We start from the raw sequence: 16518 nt of genomic DNA on the forward strand, positions 1-16518 counted from the left end.
TCCATGTTGTGTCTCTCAGGTTTTAGGGAGTCACATGGAGGCACTGTGATGGTCATATGATCACCTGACTTCACAAGAGGAAATCTCTGTATTGGGGAACCAATAGGAATATCATGTTAGAATCCCAGAATCCTCCTCACCTCTCTGGTCAGGTCTGTGTTTTATTAATAGAGATAAGAGTGATGTCATGTGACCTCCCAGAATCCTCCTCACCTCTCCGGTCAGGTCTGTGTTTTATTAATAGAGATAAGAGTGATGTCATGTGACCTCCCAGAATCCTCCTCACCTCTCTGGTCAGGTCTGTGTTTTATTAATAGAGATAAGAGTGATGTCATGTGACCTCCTAGAATCCTCCTCACCTCTCCGGTCAGGTCTGTGTTTTATTAATAGAGATGAGTGATGTCATGTGACCTCCCAGAATCCTCCTCACCGGTCAGGTCTGTGTTTTATTAATAGAGATAAGAGTGATGTCATGTGACCTCCCAGAATCCTCCTCACCTCTCCAGTCAGGTCTGTGTTTTATTAATAGAGATAAGAGCGATGTCATGTGACCTCCCAGAATCCTCCTCACCTCTCCGGTCAGGTCTGTGTTTTATTAATAGAGATAAGAGTGATGTCATGTGACCTCCCAGAATCCTCCTCACCTCTCCGGTCAGGTCTGTGTTTTATTAATAGAGATAAGAGTGATGTCATGTGACCTCCCAGAATCCTCCTCACCTCTCCGGTCAGCAGGTAGATGATCTCCAGGGTGAGGTTTAGTATCCTCTCAGTCATGTGACTCCGGTCCTCCTCCATCCTCATTGGTGCCGTCATGTGATCTATGCGGGTTTCTCTGTAGATGGATAGTGGAGGTGTCATGAATTTGCAGTAATGTGTCAGGCCCTGTCTGTCTGCTGACCTCTCTGCTTGTGTTCAGCTTAGAGACTGCGCACCTTTCATCTGTGCACTTAAGTAATCTTCCCTCAGCATGGCTCCACCCCAGCCTCTATCAGGAAACACTATTTAACACCGTGCACTACAAGCCTGCTTTGCCAATCAATATTAGTGTGTTTGGCTTTCTGTGTGGTTCCTGCTGTGTGCTCTACATCTGATTCCGTATACCGACCTTGGCTTGTCTGCTCGTTGCCCCTACCCTTGGCTTGTCTTCAGACTATCGCTTGTTGTCCTGGACTGCTGCTTCCTGTCTATCCACCAGTAGCCAGCCGGGAGCTGGGAGACCCCGGGGGGCCCGAGACCTGGAGTCAGCTTCAGCGAAGGCCATTCTCACCATCAGAGGATCTGGTGAAAACCTGCTGGCTCCTGGACTCCGTGCCCTGGGCAATCCCATGCTCTAGCTCCCAGTGTGATCCGTGTCAGTGCTCCAGTGGACCTGCTTGCCTGAACCACCCAGAGCTCTATCCGCAGCAGTCAGCCAGAGGGTCCACTATGTCAGCGGTGCGCTCCTGACCCCAACAGTGCGCATGTGTCAACTGGCCTCGGGTGACCTGACAGAAGAATTATCTGGACTGTATTGGTTGTACAATATTAGGATGGGGATAATTGCCCCCCAGTGGGCACATGTAGATTGGAGTTTGTTGTGTTCCTTGCCCCTAGAAAACCTGTTATATTTTGTCCTACTTCCCTGATTAGAAGTCACACTTTCTATTTTTTCAATATTTTTGCTTAGTTTTAGATCTGCAGATAAGGAACGATCAATAGGATCTTTCTTTAATTGTGGTAATCTGGGTTTCCACACTATATATGTGTGTATCATCATCTGCTGGAGATAAAAGACGTCACAGTGACTATGGAGGAAGAGGACGGACATGACGGGGGGGTTACTGGGTGTAAATAGAAAATAAGATCTTATTACCTCCTCTAATGCCACTTCCAGCAACGTCTCCTCTCTACTTCCTCCCAACTCACCTCTCACCTATTTATACCTGACATCACTTCCTGTCTTCCATAGAGACTTCCTGTCTGGAAAAAAGCGAGATCTCCATCTTGTGGAGCTCAGAAGAACTGCAAAGGAGCGTCTCATAGTGTGAACATGGCCTTGTGCTGTGTGTGTATGTACTGTATATCCTTATAGACGGGGTCATCTCCACTCCCACCAAGGGGGGAGAGAAACATATTACTGATTAGCGTTCGTGGCTTGAAGGGGTTAAACCGGGGTGATGCCTGCAATGGTTGGCTCTTTAGTGATAACAACCGATGCGGCTAAAAGCCGCTCGGGTGTTATCCTAAAGGAGTGGGAGGGGACCCTCCCGCCGCTCTTCCCGGGCCTCCCGTCCCACTGGGAGACCCGATCCACAAACCATTCCACGAGTGTGCGCAATTTCAAAGCATGACATGTTCAGTATCTATTTACTCGGCGTAACATCCTCTTTTACATGAGATAAAAAAATTGGGATAACTTTACTGTTTCGTTTTTTTTTTTTTCATTTAATGAAAGTGTCTTTTTCCCCAAAAATTGCGTTTGAAAGACCGCTGTGCAAATACCGTGTGACATAAAATATTGCAACAATCGCCATTTTATTCTCTGCTAAAAATATATATATAATGTTTGGGGGTTCTAAGTAATTTTCTAGCAAAAAATACGGATTTTAACTTGTAAGCAACAAATGTCAGAAATAGGCTTAGGCATGAAAGGGTAATATTATACAGAATTTATATAGCACTAACAGTTTGCTCAGCGCTTTACAATATGCAGCAAATGTGATTACAGAGTTATAATTGTGCTCTAAATTTTCACTATGTGGTACTGCTTAGGAAAAATTTGCTTGGAAAAACCTTTTTACCTTGATGAAAACCTTCCCATTTGGCTTTACAAGCCCTGTGATGTCCCCATTCATCCAAGTAAGACTCAGATGAGGCAGAGGGTTGGGGTGCTGAAAGTGAGGAGGAGCGTTAAAATGCTGGAAGTGAGGAGGAGCGTTGAAATGCTGGAAGTGAGGAGGAGAGTTGGAGTGCTGGTGGTGAGGAGGGTTGGGGTGCTGGAGGTGAGGAGGAGGGTTGGGGTGCTGGAGGTGAGGAGGAGCATAGGAGTACTGAAAGTGAGGAGAAGTGTTGGAGTGCTGGAAGTGAGGAGGAGAGTTGGAGTGCTGGTGGTGAGGAGGATGGTTGGGGTTCTGGAAGTGAGAAGGAGGGTTGGAATGCTGGAAGAGCGTTGGAGTGCTGAAAGTGAGGAGGAGCATTGGAGTGCTGGTGGCTAGGAGGAGGGTTGGGGTGTTGGAGGTGAGGAGGTGGTTTAGGATGCTGAAAGGTAGGAGGAGTGTTGGAGTGCTGGAAGTGAGGAGGAGTATTGGAGTGCTGGTGGCGAGAAGAAGGTATTTGTTGGGAGGCTTTAAGAGGGGAGTTTCCCCTCTCCCCAATACATGAAGAAAATTTGATGGATCCACTGCCTTCATTGTAGAGGGAGTCCAACATGCCCCACTTTAAAGATGTGATCTCTTTTCCACTTATCCTGATGGAGGAGCTACAAACTGGAGGCATAGCTGCAGGGGGAACACCTATGGCCATAGGCTTTCCTCCCTTTCACAATGCAGGGGAAGTGGCAGAAAGCATTAAATGGAGTTGGAAAGACTATGGCCAAGTTGACTGGTAAGCACCAACCATTTGTCTGGACTCCTAATGTGGCCTTTTCCTTCTTGTAGGGTAGGTAGGCGCGTGACACTCTCTCAATGTTCCCATTGAGAGCCAAGTGTGGGTCACATGGAAGGCCTAACCTGGACTGGGTTCTTCTGGGCTGAGCTAAGCACCTTGGATAGAATCACTACCTTACACATGAGGTACCTTTACTTGAGCCATACTCGCCAACTACTATTCCTCAAAGTCACCATTTCTTTTGACTCCTAATGCAGCCTTGTCCTTTATGTAGGGTAGGTAGGTGACACACCTCTATGTTTCTCTCCTTGTTGGGCGCCAAGTGTGGGTCACACGCAAGGCCTACCCTGAGGTGTGTTCTTCTGGGCTACTCTAAGGACCTTGGCTAGGGTTACTCCCTTACACCAGGTACCTTTATCTGAGCTGTGCTCACCAACTGGAATTATTTTGAGAAAATTATTTTGAGAAAATGGACAGCCAGCACCACTATTTTGCACAGAAGACCATCCCTGCCTGTTTCTTCTAAAGTAAAACCCAATTAGTCACAGGGAAATGGATATTACCCCTTGTGATAGTACACATTGTGAGCTACGTGCAGATATGCAATGGCAAGTCCTGGTTGTACAGAATGTCCTAGGGTCAGATTCTACCCCATGGCAGTCATGCAGTGTTTGTACTTTCTATGATGAGAATGATACACTGATGTTGGAAATCCTAAACCCTGACCCAGCCATCAGAACAGACAGGTCCATATGACCCGTGGCCACATCAGTAGGCAAGACCTCCTCACAGAGTAGACACCTCCAGAGAGGATTGATGAACGGTTAGAGTCTGTCCAACATCAATACCTTTACAAATTGAGCAGCATGAAAAGCTAACAGGTTAATTTGTAAGGAGCCTGTTCTAAAGTGGGTAGAGTTCTGCGACTTTTGCATGTTACCACTAACAGGATAAATCAGTGAATTTCCTCAATCATAAGCTTAAACAAAATTAGGTTGCAAAATAATAATGAATAACAATACACAGAATCCAGCAACCTGCCGAGCAGAATAGGAGATGTTAGTGGTTTCAGTGATGATAATGTAGTTGGTGCTCCAGAAACACAGCTCGACTCCTTACAAGACTGGGCTACTTATATTCATGCTTATGCTCTTGTTTAGAGGAACACGGGCAGGGCAGCCATCATACATTTTTGGGCCCCTTACACAGCTTTAGACCTGGGCCCCCCGCCCCCACCCCCCGCGCCTGACCACCAACATTCCCCAGGGCTTGCCTATGGGACATCCTACCGAATCCGCACACCGGCCACCTCAACTGTATGCACCCAGCCCCCCCTCAATTCTCTATATATTTCAGCGCCCCCCCCCCCCACACACCTGTATATATGTCAGCCACCCCCCCCACACACACACCTGTATATATGTCAGTGCCCCCCCACACACACACCTGTATATATGTCAGCGCCCCCCACACACCTGTATATATGGCAGCCCCACATACACAAATTTGTACACACGCAAGCCTCTGGCCCCTCCCTGTACACAAACAGCCCCCCTCCCTTTCCTTCACAGCCCCTACTTGTAACTTCCTACCTGGTCCCAGATCGTTTTTACAAAGCTGACATGTTGCTGAAAAGCATAGTACAGGCAGATCAATGTCACATGAAGGGTGCACATGCACACAGTAGCCAGAGGTGGCAGTAAAGAGCTTGATGTCTAAAATCAATGACACGAGAACTGCAGAAACTGTGAGATTCTTTCTGTACAGCACAGCATGGATCCCCTTCACCCGTCCTGCCTTCTTCTGGCCCCGGGGCCCCTTACAGTTGTAACGGCTGTACCCCCCAGATGGTGGCCCTGGACATGGGACACAGAAAAGATGGAGGGGGGTTCTCTATGTGATGTGATGTGAAAGTGAGGAAGAAAGATGAACTCATGGTTGGAGGCTGTGATGGTGCGGAGGAGGAATTATGGTTGAAATGATAGATGGGAATGAGAACGTAATTGGTGTTCCAGAAACACGGCTTGACTCCTCACAAGACTGGGCTGTTTGTATTCATTCCGATTCTCTTGTTTAGAGGGACACGGTCCATAGAAAAGATGGAGGGGGTTCTCTATGTTAGATGTGATGTGAAAGTGAGGAGGAAAGATGATATTGTGGTTGGTGTTCCAGAAACACGGCTTGATTCCTCACAAGACTGGGCTGTTTGTATTCATACCGATCCTCTTGTTTAGAGGGACACGGGACATAGTAAAGATGGAGGGAGGTTTCTCTATGTTAGATGTGATGAGAAAATGAGGAAGAAAGATGATCTTTGGAGGTGGTGATGGTGCGGAGGAGGAATTACGGGAGGAATGATACTACAGACGTCCTGAGATTTATGAGAAGGGGGAGAGTCGGCTGTTCCAACAAGTACAAGCCGGTAAAACCAAACTGCTAAGACACAAGATTAAGACAAAAACGAAATCCTACAGGATCGACCTTACTTGTAGTGTTAGAAGAAGGAATAAAGGAAAAGAAAAGACATTTCATCATACAAATCTGAAGGCAGACTTTTATCAATCAACTTACAAAGAATATCATGAGTTTCCGCAAGCTGATAACTACTGCACCAAAATGGTAAGTCCTGTCATGTAGTCTGATCTCCCCTTCTCTTCTTCCACAAGCAATATCTAACTCCTCTCTCACCATGACGCCTTCCATTGAAGCTTCTGCTAAAGATCAGACTACACTGCTAGAGGCACCCAACCAGCCGTGACACTTCCTCCTCCTCTCTCCTAGAGGGACCCAACCAGCAGTGACACCCCCTCCTTCTCTCTCCTAGAGGGACCCAACCAGCAGTGACACCTCCTCCTTCTCTCTCCTAGAGGAACCCAACCAGCAGTGACACCCCCTCCTTCTCTCTCCTAGAGGGACTCAACCAGCAGTGACACCCCCTCCTTCTCTCTCCTAGAGGGACCCAACCAGCAGTGACACCCCCTCCTTCTCTCTCCTAGAGGGACCCAACCAGCAGTGACACCCCCTCCTTCTCTCTCCTAGAGGGACCCAACCAGCAGTGACACCCCCTCCTTCTCTCTCCTAGAAGAACCCAACCAGCAGTGACACCCCCTCCTTCTCTCTCCTAGAGGGACCCAACCAGCAGTAACACCCCCTCCTTCTCTCTCCTAGAGGGACCCAACCAGCAGTAACACCTCCTCCTTCTCTCTCCTAGAGGGACCCAACCAGCAGTGACACCCCCTCCTTCTCTCTCCTAGAGGGACCCAACCAGCAGTGACACCTTCTCCTCTCTCCTAGAGGGACCCAACCATCAATGACACCCTCTCCTTCTCTCTCCTAGAGGGACCTAACCAGCAGTGACACCCCCTCCTTCTCTCTCCTAGAGGGACCCAACCAGCAGTGACACCTCCTCCTTCTCTCTCCTATCAGAGGAAGCCAAGCAGAACTTTGAAGTCTTTAGTGATCTCTGATTTCCTTATAAAGTGTTTCTTCCATGATAAAGATCAGAGGAGCGCTCAGCCACGTGTTTTCTGAGGTGTCTATCAAGGTGTGCTTCTTCCCAGTGTGAGATCTCTGATGTATGGCAAAATATGATTCATATAGAAGACATTTCCCACACTCATGACACTAATTCACCTCAGGGGTTGCGTGGGTTCTCTGATGTCTGTAAAGATGGGCCTTCTGTAAAAAACATTTCCCGCACTCAGGACAGGAAAATGGCCTCTCCCCTGTGTGAGATCTGCCATGTCTCGCCAGATCTGATTTATGGAAAAAACATTTCCCGCACTCAGAGCAAGGATATGGTTTCTCCCCCGTGTGAGACCTTTGATGTATAACAAGGTCTGATTTCCATGTATAACATTTTCCACACTCAGGGCATGAATGCAGCTTCTCACCCGTGTGAGATCTTTGATGTTTACCAAGGTCTGATCTCTCTTGAAAACATTTCCCGCATGCAGAGCAGGAATACGGCTTCTCGCCCGTGTGAGATCTCTGATGTCTCGAAAAATTGGCCTTATCTGAAAAATATTTCCCACACTCAAGGCAAAAATACGGCTTTTCACCAGTGTGCAATCTCTGATGTGTAGATAGATGGGTCTTCTGGGAAAATGTTTTCCCGCACTCAGGACAAGAATACGGCTTCTCCCCTGTGTGAGATCTTTGATGTTTAACAAGGTCTGGTCTGTTTTGAAAACATTTCCCACACTTGGGGCAGGAATGCGGCTTCTCCCCTGTGTGAGATTTGTAATGTCTGGACAGGTCTGATTTATAGGGAAAACATTTCCCGCATTCAGAACAGGAATACGGCTTCTCCCCCGTGTGAGATCTTTGATGTATCACAAGTACTGATTTCCTTGTAAAACATTTTCCGCACTCAGGGCAGGAATGCGGCTTCTGCCCTGCATGAGATCTCTGATGTCTCAAAAAACTTGCCTGATCTGAAAAACATTTCCCGCACTCAGGGCATGAATACGGCTTTTCACCCGTGTGCGATCTCCGGTGTGTGTAAAGACCGGTCTTCTGCGAAAATGTTTTCGTACACTCAGGACAGGAATATGGTTTCTCCCCTGTGTGAGATCTCTGATGTCTGACTAGTCCTGATTTATGGGGAAAACATTTCCCACACTCTGAACAGCAATTAAGTTTTTCACTGGTGTGAGATCTCTGATGTATAATAAGATCAGATTCAGAGCTAAAACTTTCCCCACAATCGTTACAGGGAAATGTCTTCTCCCCCTGAATTCTGTCACCATCCCCCACAGTACGAGGTTTCTCAGAGTCAGAGGGATTCCATGGTCTATCCACACTGTGAAGTCCACCATCCATAGTGGAGATCATTGTCTTTTCTCCTCCACAATTTCCTGTGATGTCCTCGTCTTCCATTTTACAACCTGGAGATAAAGTGAGAAGATCCTTTGAGGGTTTCTCCATGGCGTGTCCTGGAAAAATATAAAAACATCATCAATAGATATGAGAGGGTTAGTTCACTTCCATCAAGATTCCATCTGGATCAGGTAGATATGAGTGAGCAGATGTTCTCTGTGGATGTCCCAACCAGCTGGGACTCTCCCCCCTCTTCAGTCAAAGGGCCTTTGGTCCTCCTCCCAGATCACTTCTACATTTACACAGCCTTGTCAGAAGAGCAGGAACCAATGGGGACTGAGAGGTCCATGCTCTTTACACAACCACAAGCCTGGGTACCGGGTCATGTGATCTCTGATAAACAAGAGGATTAAAGTTCAGACCTGCAGACCCTTTACCATAGAACAATGACCATAGACCTAGGCTTCTGGTGATATGTTACTCAGTGTGCAGTAACAGAGCAGAGATAAGAGAAGAATATAATATGGGTCACCTGTGCTGATCTCTGTAGGAGTGTCCTCCTCTATGAATGTCCTCGTCATTCCGGCCTCCTCCATATATTGCTGATCATCCCTCACATACGTCTCTTCTACTTCACCCTCAACTTTCATGTTCATCAGATCTTCAACCTAAACCAACAGAATGGCAGAAAATAACATCTGTAACATAGAAGTATTTATGATGTGAGATCACATAGAAAATATCATAGTTACATAGTAGGTGAGGTTGAAAAAAGACACAAGTCCAACCTATGCGTGTGATTATATGTCAGTATTACATTGTATATCTCTGTATGTTTTGGTCGTTCAGGTGTCCATCTAGTCGCTTTTTGAAACTATCGATGCTCCCCGCTGAGACCACCGCCTGTGGAAGGGAATTCCACATCCTTGCTGCTCTTACAGTAAAGAATGAGGATAAACACTGCAGTTTTGGGTACTGAAGCCCCCCGATTACCTCGTGAAGACTGAGGAGAAGAATACATTCAATACCTTCGCCTTCTCCCCATCCTTTGTAACCAGATGTCCTTCCTCATTCTTTATGGGGCCAATATGGTCTGTCCTCCTTTTTTACTGTTTACATACTTAAAGAATTTATTGGGAATTTTCTTTGCTCTCCTCCGCTATGTGTCTTTCATGTTCTATCTTAGCCGTCCTAATTGCACCCTTACTTGTCTTGTTGCATTCTTTATAAAGTCTGAATGCTGATGATCTGGGGTGTTGCTAGGTCTACAAAAGATCTGGGGATAGAGTCCATAGCAGCGAAGTAAAGAAAGTATATGTACATGTATATAATGGGTGTGTGTGTGTAACATTATATATTATCATTAAATTAGGGTACCCAAACCCCCCTCATTACATCAGGGTCCCCAGAAAGCCCCCCCCCCTTACATCAGGATCACCAGAGAGCTTGTCATGTTATCTGCCACAAGATGCAGATTGTTACATACAGAGAGGCTAGTGTATATAGAAGACAGGCTAGTGTATACAGAGTGGCTGGGAATACAGAGGGGAGAGGCCAGGTATACAGAGAGGGGAGAGCATACAGAGAAGGGAGAGGCCGGGTATACAGAGAGGGGAGAGGCCGAGTATACAGAGAGGGGAAAGGCTGGGTATACAGAGAGGAGAAAGGCTGGGTATACAGAGAGGGGAGAGGCTGGGTATACAGAGAGGAGAAAGGCTGGGTATACAGAGAAGGGAGAGGCTGGGTATACAGAAAGGGGAGAGGCTGGGTATACAGAAAGGGGAGAGGCTGGGTATACAGAGAGGGGAGAGGCCGGGTATACAGAGAGGGGAGAGGCTGGGTATACAGAGAGGGGAGATGCTGGGTATACAGTGAAGGGAGAGGCCGGGTATACAGAAAGGGGAGAGGCTGGGTATACAGAGAAGAGAGAGGCTGGGTATACAGAGAACGGAAAGGCTGGGTATACAGAAAGGGGAGAGGCTGGGTATACAGAGAAGAGAGAGGCTGGGTATACAGAGAACGGAAAGGCTGGGTATACAGAAAGGGGAGAGGCTGGATATACAGAGAAGGGAGAGGCCGGGTATACAGAGAGGGGAGATGCTGGGTATACAGACTTTCCCCCCTCCCTCTCGGTCTGCACTCACCTGCTCAGGAGCTCTGTGTGAGAAAGTTCCTCCCGAATCTATGATATGGGCGGAGCAAGGGAGGAGACTCACTCTCACCCTGATCTCCCTTCTCTGGCAGTCAATGAAGTACTCAGTGAGAGTGCCGCAGCTGTGCGGGAAGTGTTGTGTCAGACAGCCCGGGACACTCTCACTGTAGGGCCGGCCCCAGATTCGGGGCTCCAGCCTCCATAGCCACCCCTTAACGACGCCACTGCTGATGATGATCCCTCAACCTTGTATTTTTTGAAGGCCTTCTCCTTTGCTTTTATATGCATTTTTACATTGGAGTTAAGCCTTCCAGGACTTTTGTTCGCTCTTTTAAATTTATTACCCAATGGGATGCATTGGCCAATGCCCTTATTTAATATGCTCTTTAAGCGAACCCATCTCTCCTCCATGTTCTTTGTTCCTAAGATTTTATCCCAGTTTATATCTTCTAGCAAGGCTCATAGTTTAGTGAAGTTGGCTCTTTTGAAATTCAGTGTCTTTGTATTCCCCTTATGTCTCCTTTTTGTGTGATTTATACTGAAGCCAATTGACCTGTGATCTCTGTTACCTAAATTGCCCCGTATTTCCACATCCGTGATCAGGTCTGTATTGTTGGTAATCAGTAGATCTAGTAATGTTTTATTTCTAGTTGGTGCGTCTACCATCTGACCCATAAAATTGTCCTGCAAGACATTCAGGAACTAGCGAACCTTAGATGAATGCGCGATTCCCTCCGCCCAGTCTATGTCTGGATAATTAAAATCCCCCATTATGATAACACTTCCCATCCTTGCTGCTAATCAAAATTGTGTCCGTCTCCACTTTCTCCCTCAGGTTAGGGGGCCTATAGAATACTCCCAGTATTATTTTCCCCTTAGCTTCATCCCTTTGGAGCTCTACCCATAAGGATTCCACCTTGTCCCTAGGCCCCTTAGTGATGTCATCTCTCACATTCACTTGTACATTATTCTTGATATATAGGCATACCCCTCCCCCTTTTTTACCCTCTCTATCCTTGCGGTATAGGATATACCCTTGAATGGTTGCCAGCCAATCATGAGAGCTGTTGAACCAGGTCTCTGAAAGTCCCACAAAATCCAAATCCTCCTCATACAACAGTATCTCTAGTTCACCCATCTTGTCCGCCAGGCTCCTGGCATTGGTGAACATGCCACATAGTTTAGACCGGTCGCATATTGTCCCCTTATTGGGTGTTCCAACAATGCAATTAGGACTTGTTACTATGCTTACCTTGGGTTTATGTGCTTTAGTCAACCTACCACTAATGCCCCCCAATACTACCCTCTGGAATATATTCCACGCTGACTATCTCTACCTCTGGACCCTCCCTCCGTCGTCTAGTTTAAAAACCCCTCTAACTTTTCGGCCATCTTCACTCCCAGCTGATTTGCACCCTCCTCATTTAGGTGCAGTCCCTCCCTTCTATAAAACTGGTTATCGACTGAGAAGTCGGCCCAGTCCTCCAGGAACCCAAACTCCTCCTTACTACACCAGCTCTTCAGCCACTTGTTTGCTTCCCTAATCTCCCTCTGCCTTTCTGATGTGGCTCGATGTACCGGTAATATTCCTGAGAATACTACCTTGGAGGTCCTTTTCCTCAATTTAGCTCCCAAGTCCCTAAAATCGTTCTTTAGGACACTCCATCTGCCTCTGACTTTGTCATTGGTGCCAATGTGCATCTTGTAGAGTCCACACATCGTCTCCCCATGTCAGCATGTCCAATCACTTTATGTTCCCGACCCTCAACTCCACCTACCTGATGATGGTGAGGGATGGTGTGACCTTCCTGTGTGGATTCAAGGGAATACAGAGGACAGGGACATCTCTCAGTTGGCTCCTTCATTGCGTCCTTATAGAGTTCAGCGTGTCCTTCTGAAAACTCCATTACACCATGCTCCTCCTTATCCTCTTTAAACTCTTCTTTAATAATAACATTATAATCCCTGAGGTTTCCATTCTAAATATATTTAAAAAATGTAAAAAAAATTATGTAACAAATAATCTTGAGTAAAAAAACATAACTACCAATAATTGTTCCTCATCTACCTGATGATGGTGAGGGATTGTGTGACCTTCCTGTGTGGAATTCCGGGAATACAGAGGACGGGGACATCTCTCTGGTGGGTTCCTATTACTGGATCCATCTGTAGGAAACACACACACTGACTGAATACATTGTTTCTATGTGTTTATCAGATGATGGGGGATCTAGGTGGAGCCTCCGTACTGCTCTCTCCTTTAAAAAAAAGTCTTCTCTTACCCGGTGATGTGAGGGGCGGCTGATTGTCCATCATGACGTCCTTGTAGAGATCCTTGTGTCCTTCTAAATACTCCCACTCCTCCATGGAGAAATAGACAGTGACATCCTGACACCTTATAGGAACCTGACACACACAATGATACAGTCACCATCCAGACACATCCCTTGTCTGTTACTGGATAATGTCCCAGAATTCCCGGCACCGCTCACCTCTCCTGTCAGCAGCTCCATCATCTTCTTGGTGACTTCTAGAATCTTCTCCATGTTGTGTCTCTCAGGTTTTAGGGAGTCACATGGAGGCACTGTGATGGTCATATGATCTCCTGACTTCACAAGAGGAAATCTCTGTATTGAAGAACCAATAGGAATATCATGTTAGAATCCCAGAATCCTCCTCACCTCTCCGGTCAGGTCTGTGTTTTATTAATAGAGATAAGAGTGATGTCATGTGACCTCCCAGAATCCTCCTCACCTCTCCGGTCAGGTCTGTGTTTTATTAATAGAGATAAGAGTGATGTCATGTGACCTCCCAGAATCCTCCTCACCTCTCCGGTCAGCAGGTAGATGATCTCCAGGGTGAGGTTTAGTATCCTCTCAGTCATGTGACTCCGGTCCTCCTCCATCCTCATTGGTGCCGTCATGTGATCTATGCGGGTTTCTCTGTAGATGGATAGTGGAGGTGTCATGAATCTGCAGTAATGTGTCAGGCCCTGTCTGTCTGCTGACCTCTCTGCTTGTGTTCACCTTAGAGACAGCGCACCTTTCATCTGTGCGCTTAAGTAATCTTCCCTCAGCATGGCTCCACCCCAACCTCTAACAGGAAACGCTATTTAACACCGTGCACTACAAGCCTGCTTTGCCAATCAATATTAGTGTGTTTGGCTTTCTGTGAGGTTCCTGCTGTGTGCTCTACATCTGATTCCATATACCGACCTTGGCTTGTTCTCTTGACTATCCCTGTCCTCTTGATCCCCCCGACCTTTGGCGTGTTCTCCTGACCTTCCCTGTCTGCTCGTTGACCCGACCCTTGGCTTGTCCTCTGACTATCCCTTGTTGTCCTGGACTGCTGCTTCCTGTCTATCCACCAGTAGCCAGCCGTGAGCTGGGAGACCCCGGGGGGGCCCACAACCTGGAGTCAGCTTCAGCGAAGGCCATTCTCACCATCAGAGGCTCTGGTAAAAACTTGCCGGCTCCTGGACTCCGTGCCCTGGGGAATCCTATGCTCTAGCTCCCAGTGTGATCCGCGTCAGTGCTCCAGTGGACCTGCTTTCCTGAACCACCCAGAGCTCCATCCGCAGCAGTCAGCCAACAGTGCGCATCTGTCACCTGGCCTCGGGTGACCTGAGAGGAGAATTATCTGGACTGTATTGGTTGTACAATATTAGGATGGGGATATACTGTAAGAGGTTAATTGCCCCCCAGCGGGCACACGTAGACTGGAGTTTGTTGTGTTCCTTGCCCCTAGTAAACCTGTTATATTTTGTCCTACTTCCCTGATTAGAAGTCACACTTTCTATTTTATCACTATTTTTGCTTAGTTTTAGATCTGCATAACAGAAACGATCAATAGGATCTTTCTTTAATTGTGTAAATCTAGGTTCCCACACTATATATGTGTGTATCATCATCTGCTGGAGATAAAAGACGTCACAGTGACTATGGAGGAAGAGGACGAAACATGACGGGGGGGGGTTACTGGGTGTAAATAGAAAATAAGATCTTATTACCTCCTCTGCTACCACTTCCAGCAATGTCTCCTCTCTACTTCCTCCCAACTCACCTCTCACCCGGAACTTCATATTTATATGACATCACTTCCTGTCTTCCATAGAGACTTCCTGTCTGGGAAAAAGTGAGATCACCACCTTGTGGAGCTCAGAGGAACTGCAAAGAAATGTCTCGTAGTGTGAACACGGCCTTGTGCTGTGTGTGTATGTACTGTATATCCTTATAGATGGGGTCATCTCCACTCCCACCAAGGGGGAGAGAAATAGATTACTGATTGGGATGAGCAGTGAGATTGTAGCTCCTTTGATCTTTAAACCCTTAGCGCCGGCCGCATTCAAATTTGCGTTCGTGGCTTGAAGGGGTTAAACCGGGGTGATACCTGCAGCTGCAGGCATCACCCCGGTACCGTTTTTTTAGCGACATCGGGTGGCTCTTTAGTGATCACAAACGATGTGGCTAAAAGCCAGTCAACTGTTATCCTAAAGGAGCGGGAGGGGACGACGTCCGCCGGCTAGGTTGAGACTGGAACGAAGCCGGAAATGCCTTTGATCAAGTCTCCTATGTAAAAACACGGAAGCGACGTCTCAACGTCGCTTCCGGGTTACTCGGCTTCCAATGGCGCCGATTTAAAAAAAAAAAAAAAAAAACAGTATTTAGAATCACAGTTTTTGGCAATCTGAATACTTTTAAGTGCAAAGGAGGGATTTGGGGACTTTTAGCCCCCCGATCCCTCTATAAAGAGGACCTGTCACCTCCTATTACTGTCACATGGGATGTTTACATTCATTATAGACCCCTGATCTCCCCATAAAGAGGACCTGTCACCTCCTATTACTGTCACATGGGATGTTTACATTCATTATAGACCCCGGATCTCTCCATAAAGAGGACCTGGCACCTCCTATTACTGTCACATGGGATGTTTACATTCATTATAGACCCCAGATCCCTCCATAAAGAGGACCTGTCACATGGGATGTTTACATTTATTATAGACCCCAGATCCCTCCATAAAAAGGACCTGTCACCGCCTATTACTGTCACATGGGATGTTTAGATTCATTATAGACCCCAGATCTCTCCATAAAGAGGACCTGTCACCTCCTATTACTGTCACATGGGATGTTTACATTCATTATAGACCCCAGATCTCTCCATAAAGAGGACCTGTCACCACCTATTACTGTCACATGGGATGTTTACATTCATTATAGACCTCAGATCTCTCCATAAAAAGGACCTGTCACCGCCTATTACTGTCACATGGGATGTTTACATTCCTTGTGACAGCAATAAAAGTGATCAGAATTTTTTTGTTTTTTTTTTTTAAAGGGACAATGTAAAATAAATAAATAAATAAATGAATTTAAAAAAAAATTTAAAGCGCCCCCGCCCCTGCGTGCTCGCGCAGCAAAGGAAACGCCTACGTAAGTCATGCCCACATATGTAAAAGGTGTTCAAATCACACGTGTGAGATATCGCCCCGATCATCAGAGTGAGAGCAATAATTCTAGCAAAAGACCTCCTCTGTAATGTACACACGATTGGACTTTCTGCCAACAAAACTGTGGATTTTTGTTCGAAGGTTGTTGGCTCCAACTTGTCTTGCATACACACGGTCACACAAATGTTGGCCGACAATTACGAACGCGGTAATGTACAAGACGTACGACGAGCCGAGAAAAAGGAAGTTCAATAGCCAGTGCGGCTCCTTCTGCTTGACTCTGAGCATGCGTGAACTTTTGTGCGACGGACTCGTGTACACATGATCAGACTTTCCGACAAAAAAGTTTTGTTTGCGGAAAATTTGAGAACCTGCTATCAAACATTTGTTGGAGGAAAGTCTGACAGCAAATGTTCGATGGAGCATACACACAATCGGAATTTCCGACCAAAAGCTCACATCGGACTTTTGCTGGCGGAATTTCCGATCGTGTGTACGGGGCATTA

At 46.7% G+C, this 16518-nt stretch overlaps 1 protein-coding gene across 1 annotated transcript in view; it reads right to left on the reverse strand.

Moving 5' to 3' along the window:
* Positions 1–16518, reverse strand: part of LOC141104959 (uncharacterized) — a 664134-nt gene that overhangs the window by 26424 nt on the left and 621192 nt on the right. Inside the window, exons 12-13 of the mRNA XM_073594770.1 lie at positions 8785–8799; positions 7245–8170 (exon numbers count right to left, since the gene is read on the reverse strand). Coding sequence (XP_073450871.1) covers positions 7245–8170; positions 8785–8799 — 941 coding nt within the window. The remainder of the gene's footprint in view (positions 1–7244; positions 8171–8784; positions 8800–16518) is intronic.

This window comes from Aquarana catesbeiana, linkage group LG08, assembly GCF_042186555.1.
Source record: "Aquarana catesbeiana isolate 2022-GZ linkage group LG08, ASM4218655v1, whole genome shotgun sequence".
NCBI lineage: Eukaryota > Metazoa > Chordata > Amphibia > Anura > Ranidae > Aquarana > Aquarana catesbeiana.